Raw genomic sequence first — 7,442 nt, forward strand, 5'->3', positions numbered from 1 at the left:
AATGTGTTGAAGGGATCATGAAACCCTTCAACAGCAATGCCGATGTAGTTTCTAGCTCTCCTCACATACTCTTCTTTTTTCAATAATCCTATCGACATATATCAGATTTTTCGACACCTATCCCACCATGAACATTTCGACAGTCAAAGACACACGGAAAAGGGAGATTGAACAGTCGCCAACAAAGAAAAAATGTAAAGACTCCTCCATCTCCAGGGAAGAACTAGACGCAGCTATTGCTAATGGTATAAAGCTAGCCCTTCAAGACCAGCAAGGTGCACTAGATGTAATCGTTGCCTCGTCCGTCAGAGAAGCTGTGGACTCTGCTTTGGCTCATGCACTACGTACTATACACACAGACATGCACAAGACCAATGAAGCTGTAAAGGAGATGAGCGCTGAACTTTAGAAAGTAGCCACAGCTGTCAAGAGGACCCAAGATCGAGTAGACTCAGTCCAGGCGGCTGCACGAGAAGACAAACGATTGGTTGTCGTACTTATGAAACCGTTAGAGCAGCTCAGCACAAAGTTGACCGACTTGGAGGACAGGGGTCAAAGAAATAATATAAGGCTTGTAGGCTTACCAGAAGCAGCAGAAGGTTCCGATGCAATCCGCTTTCTTAAAGTGGATCCCATCGCTGGAGGATCGAGACATCGACATTAATAGGGCGCATCGTGTGTATGATGGGTGAGATAGCAATTCCGATAAGCCGCGCACCCTTATCTTTCATGCACTATGATGGCAAGATAGAGCAGATATTCTTAAAGGTGCACCACGTAAAGCATACCCAGTGAATCAGATATTCTTAAAGGTGCACCACTTAAAGCATACCCAATGAATCATGCACCCAACGTTACTCTCCTGTTTTTCCCCGACCTCAGTCCTACCACAACTGTGAGGAGAAGGAGCTTCATCTCCATTATGAAGAAGGCTAAGGCTATAGCTATGGGCCTGGAGCCATTTCTCATCTATCCTGCCTTGATGAAGCTGCGATACAAAGGCAAGAAGATTGACGTTTGGTTCCCCTCAAGCTGAGGAAGATTTTATCAACTCTTTGCCACTGAAATTTTGCTGTACAGCTGCCCAAAGCAACGGTACAACGATTGCTACTTCAGGCCCAAATAAGAGGAAGCACGGTGCTTTGCAATGCACAGGTGATGAAGGCAACACAGTGGACATGGATGCATGCTAACTCCACTTTCAGGACTTTGCCCTGTCTCACACAAGTTTTACCTTTCGGGTTTATAAAGAGATCGCTGCAACCTTAAGGTAATTTACGCGTGCTGCGCTTTGTTCGACAATTCTTATGTGTTACTCTTTTCCTGTAATGCTTGCTAGGTTAGGCTAAACCAGTCAGCATAGCTTTGCCAACTCGGGATGGTGAAGAATGTGTTCAAATCTTTAGTTGACTGTGTGGGCACGCCTGGTACGTTGGGATGGATCGGTCACATATCAACCAATGTTTGTGTTTTTACAGATCTACAAAATTATCTCTGTGCAGTCTGTACCTGATTAGTTTCTCCTCCTCCCACTCCTCAGCAGACATAATCATACTCTGTACTAGAACATGCTCAATATTGGTAAGACCTTACAGTGATTGGCAGGGAGACTTCAACATTATTCACTGTGGCATACCAATGCTTGAAAATAATTACTTTCAAGTTAAGACTGATCATAGCTATACAAAACATTGATGCAACCTCTGAATATTTTATCACTGAATGTACATGGCCTAAACTCCGCTATTAAATGGACCCATGCTCTAGAGTATCCACATCGTAAAAAACTTGACATTGCCCTAATTCAAGAAACGCACCTGAAACATTCCAACGTGGTCCGATTTCAAAACAAATATTTCAGACTGATTGCTTCTTCCTTTGCCCTAAACAGAACCAAGAGGGTATGCACTTTAGTCAATAGGAAATTTCCTTTAAATATTAAGGACACAGGGAACAACGAAAATGGAAGGCTTGTCTTCATTAATGGCAATATACTCAGTCAAACTAGCGTTCATATCCATACACTGCCCGAATGAGCCAGACAAAGACTTTTTTTTTACCTATATTAACAATACGGTATTAGAACTAACAGACTGTTCCCTAGTGATGGGTGGTGATTTCAATGCTGTCCTTAACCCCATTCTTGATAAATATAACCCAGATGCAACACCTAATCTTTCATTCAACTTGTTGAGAACACTTATCAAAGAACTTAATCTAATTGACCTTTGGCGTGCATAGAATACCACCACTAGAGATTACACATTTTACTCCAATAGACATAAGACATTTTCCAGGATAGATTATATTTTTGTTAGCCCAGCTTTAATTTCAAGAAACTCATCCATTACTATATTGCCTATTCTGTTATTTGACCACTCTGCATTATTATGCAACATTGAACGCCCTAACACGAAGACAGGGGCCCCCAGATGGCAGCTGAACACATCCCCCAACACATCCAAGATTTCCTAGATATCAGTGCAATCAATGTGGATGCCCTAATCCACAAGTACTGTGGGAGACAACCAAATGTTTCATTCGTGGTATTTGTATTTCATTTTTTTCAACCTTAGCTAAAACAAAAGTTTACCAGTTCACAAATCTAGAAAGCAAAATAGAATCACTACAAAACCTACAAAGGCACAACTTTTCAGATCATCAGTCTACACTGCTGTCGTCTTTGAGAGAATAATAGCTCTATAAAAGGCAGAATTTATCCTGCATAGAACCAGACAGAAGTACTATCTGGAATCAGATCGACCTAGTCATCTATTGGCTTAAAGAATGTGAGACTAAGGCACATATTGTGGCAATAAAAATTGCTGATGATAAGATTACAACGAATCCTCGGACCATCCATGACACATTCACAACATTTTTTTTTTAATTTATATAAATCTGAGATTGATTTCAATGATTCCATTTGCAAAAATGTAAAATTTTTGGATTAATTACAACTACCCTGTATCTTGCAGAATGACCAAGATTATTTGGAAGCCCCACCAGACCAGGATGAGCTGCACAGAGCTCTAAAAAGTCTAAACAAAGGCATTAGATGGCCTTCCACCCAAGATATAGTTAGAACTTTGGGACCTGGTCGGTACACTTATGCTAAACTTTTTTAACTTTGCACTTAAGACGGGGACCTTTCAGAGAGATCAAAAAACAGCACTGATGACTCTGCTGTGGAAAAAAGGAAAGGATCCCCTTGAATGCTCCAGTTTCAGGCCAGTATCCTTAATCTTGAGCGACCTTAAGTTATACGCTCTTGCTCTATGTCTCGAAAGCGTTATTCATACTCTAATCAACGAAGACCAAATGGGCTTTATCAAGGGACGCCTTGCATCTGATAACATGCGAAGGTTATTGCATATAATAGACGCCGCAGACACTTACCCGAATCCACGTGCAGTATTTTCACTTGACGCGAAGAAAGGCTTTGATAGGCTATAGTGGAAGTATATGAGGGCAGTATTACAGCGTTTTGGATTTGGACATAATTTTCTCACAATGATCGAGACACTATATCACTCACCTTTTGAAAGTGTCCTCACAGGTGACATTGTTTCTTCCCCATTTCCTGTACAACGTAGAAAAAGACAGGGATGTCCACTTTCACCACTTTTGGTTTGTCTATCCCTTGAACCTCTAGCACGAGCCATCAGGCAATCTACAGTTTCCCCCATTAAAATTGGCGATCATAATCATATCATATCATATCATTATATGCTGATGATATTATATTATTTTTAGACAAGTATGACATTTCCATTTACCCAGTAATCAAGGAATTTGATCACTTTAGTGACCTATTGGGCTACAAAATAAATTGGACAAAATCAGCTCTGATGCCCCTTAATAGCAACAGTACAAATACTATCCCCTCTTTCATTCAGATTAAAAACTCATGTACATATCTGGCTATTATAATTCATAAGAATTATAATACCCAGATTCAGCATTACTCTTCAGTATTACTCTGAACAAGATAAAAACCAACTTTCAAAGATGGAACAATCTAAAGACATCTCTTCAGGGCGGAATTAATACAATTAAAATGAATGTATTGCCTCGTCTTAATTTTCTTTTCTTTATGTTTCCACTCTGTCCCCCTCCAAATTACTTTAAAGATATTCACTCTATGGTTTCCAAATTCATTTGGGATGGCAGACATCCCAGGATTTGTTTGGCTACACTGCAGCGGCCCAAAAGGTCGGGTGGCTTGGCGGTACCAAATTTTGAATTCTATTATTAGTCATTTCAAATTAGAGCTCTTAGCACATGGAAAATGACTGAATCTGCTAAGGTGACACCGCACAGGCTGCAAGACATTCTGTTTTCTAGTATATCGAACAGAACAATTAACAGTAAATTCGGATCCATCATTGCAAACTCTCTACAGGTGTGGACAAAGATTGAACGTTGGATTGGCGGCCCGTTCAAATTTTGTCACAACACACCATTATGGCATAACTTTCATTTATTGTGCGGTAGCCGACCATTTATTCAACCATCCTGGTCCTCTCTTGGAATAAACACGTGTGGTGACATTTACGATGGCGCAGGTCTTTGCTCCATTCAAGACCTACGAACAAGGTTCTCCCTTCCTGCATCTTCATATTTTGTATACTTTCAGCTAAGACCAGCCTTAAAAGCATAGGGAGTTCCCTGGAACTCTCCTCTCCCCTCACACCCCATGTTTAGGATTGTCCAATTATTTTTCATTTTTGGACCCATGTAAACTCTGTTTTATCTGATTTACTTGAAATTTCATATGATCCTGATCCAGGTTGATGTCTCCTTAATGATAATTCTGATCTCAATTTAAAGCAAATTCAAAACAAAATGATATTTGCTGGTTTTACATCTGCAAAGAAAACAATTATAAAACATCTGTTTATCCCTGACATATGTATGGAATCATTCTGGATCCACAGCCTTGTCCACATTGTAAACCTTGAACATACTACTGCACGACTCAATAAGGCTCAACCAGCAACTGTGGAGGCTTGGAAATCCTTTTTGTCAAATGTAAGGGCCAATGTCTGAATGCTTGCAGAACACTGTGTATTGCACTGTGTATACATATGCCAAATCTACCTGTATTATCACTGTTGTAATAATAGGGATCAGCATTCTCTCTTGTTACTCTTCTTACCAATGGCCATATGTCTACCCCCCCCCCACCCCATTCCCCATTGTTTGACTATTTGGAAATCAATAAAAAAATTTTGATCACAAAAAAAAAAAGAAAAAGTAAATGTGTCGTGATGAAAAGCGACAGTAACATTTGTGGGATACTGTATCGGAAATCGGGTCGAATCCGGTGAAGCAAGCGAAATTGAGATGGCGAATCTCCAACTTTATGCAAATGACAACCACGTGAGAGCCAATCAGTTCAGCATGTGAGGAAAGCACGGACTTTAAAGACACTGCCCAGCTACTTATATTCACTCGAGGGATCGACAACAATTAATAAGATGGAGGGTGACGTAAAAGTTGATACTGCATTTAAGTGGATTGTTTTATGAAAGTAAATCTTTTTATTGTAACCTCAGAGTACACCAGATTGACATAAAACCGTAAAAAAATGTCAGGCCTTCGAGTAGGCTGACAAACAGGCTATTGTAAAGTATTGTAAATCTGTCTTGTATATCAAATTCATATCATTTAACATAGCAGCACTATGCATTTCATGTTTCATTTCAGTTGTCCAGTGTGTAGCCCTAGGCTTACTTTATGAAAGTAAATATTGGCCTCTGGAAAAGAATGTTGCCCATCCCTGGTTCATGGTGTACAAGAATAAAAATTGTATAATTGTTTATTAAAGGTCCCATATTATGCAAAGCCATGAAAGGCTTTGCACAATATGGGACCTTTAATAAACAATGGTTTTGTAAATCATATTTGATGTCATACATTCTTTCATCCTGCCTTTTTCAGCTTCTATAAATCAAGGCCTTCCTCATAATATCTGAAAAACCAAAACTAGCACTAAAACTTATTAAAAACGAAACTTAAACTAGTCAGTTCCTCAAAATAAAACTAAAACTATAACTACTTATGCACTCATAAAACTAACTGAAACTAAACTGAAATCAAAAACCAAACTGAAGGACTAAATAAGAATAAAAACTAATGTAAATTTCAAAACTATAATAACCCTAGTGTGTATAAATCATGTGTATAATGTCTTGTGTGTGTGTGTGTATAAACTGTGTGTATAATGTGTGTGTGTGTGTGTGTATAAACTGTGTGTATAATGTGTGTATGTATGTATGTGTGTGTGTAAACCGTGTGTATAATGTGTGTGTGTTTGTTCCCACAGAGCACCCTGAGCGTGCAGCATTGTATTTTATGTGTGGTGTGTGTGTGGGCTTGTTCCTCACACTCTTGGCACTGGTGGTCCAGATCTCCTGCAGAACGGACTGTAAACCTCGGCGCCGTGTGGACAGGAAACGACCCGCGGACTCAGACAGCGACTCTAGCGATTCTGACTCGGACTGGGATACAGCCTCCGACCTGTCGGCACGGCGACAGCGCCGTTTTGAACGCACCTTACACACGGCTACGTTCACGTCGGCTGAGGAGCTGGAGAGAGCTCAGCGGTTGGAGGAGAGAGAGCGAATCATACGAGAGATCTGGATGAACGGACAGCCTGACGTTCCCGGCACCCGCAGTCTTAACCGATACTACTAACCATCACCTGACAACAACTGCCGTTGCCCCCAGTAACCAAGCAGAAAAAAAATACACCTGCCAACAGTTCTGGACCTTGTAGTTTTTTGGTTTTGTTTCGTTTTTTTTTTTTTTTGAGGAAAAAGACTCATACTGAATGACAGACTCAGAGAGAGGGAGAGAGAGTGGTGTGTGTTGTGTGTATATATGTGAATAAGCTCCTCAGCATGCTAAGCTTGGCCTGGAACCTGGAGGTCAAAGGTCACCTGCACTGTTTTTTTTTGCCCCTCTACTCCTGAGTCATGTTGGAGCAGAGGCACATGGGAGTTGCAGTGTTTTTAGGGGTTTGAGGACAGAGATCTGTGTGAGAGGGTGAGTGTGAGTGTGTATGTGTGTGTGTGTGTGTGTGTGTAGGATTTGGCAGCTTAGAAATATACAGCACTGTTACTACTTTTCCTCTCAAAACACAGACACACACACACACATCCACACATTCATAATCAGAAACTTAGACACACAGGGTAGGGCTAGCTGACGTATCGTTAACCAACATATCGTTGTAAAACGTCTTTTTGGGATAACCAGATGAACCAAATCACTAGCGTGTGCTGTTAGAATGGTTAATGGTACATTAACTAGTTTCCTCTGCCACCTGAGGACTGTGGAGTAGATAAGAGATGAATGAAAAGGACAGCTATCAAATTCAATCAAATAAAATGTTCATTTGAAAATGACAGAAGTAACAGTCACATTGCTGTCAA

At 40.4% G+C, this 7,442-nt stretch overlaps 1 protein-coding gene across 1 annotated transcript in view; it reads left to right on the forward strand.

Annotated features, from left to right (window-relative positions):
- The window catches only part of eva1aa (eva-1 homolog A, regulator of programmed cell death a), a 10,098-nt gene extending 3,396 nt beyond the window's left edge, over positions 1–6,702 (forward strand). The window contains exon 3 of the mRNA XM_030781622.1: positions 6,332–6,702. Within this exon, the coding sequence (XP_030637482.1) occupies positions 6,332–6,702 (371 nt within the window). The remainder of the gene's footprint in view (positions 1–6,331) is intronic.
- The last annotated feature ends 740 nt before the right edge of the window (positions 6,703–7,442 follow it).

The sequence above is a fragment of the Chanos chanos genome, chromosome 8, assembly GCF_902362185.1.
Source record: "Chanos chanos chromosome 8, fChaCha1.1, whole genome shotgun sequence".
Taxonomy (NCBI): domain Eukaryota; kingdom Metazoa; phylum Chordata; class Actinopteri; order Gonorynchiformes; family Chanidae; genus Chanos; species Chanos chanos.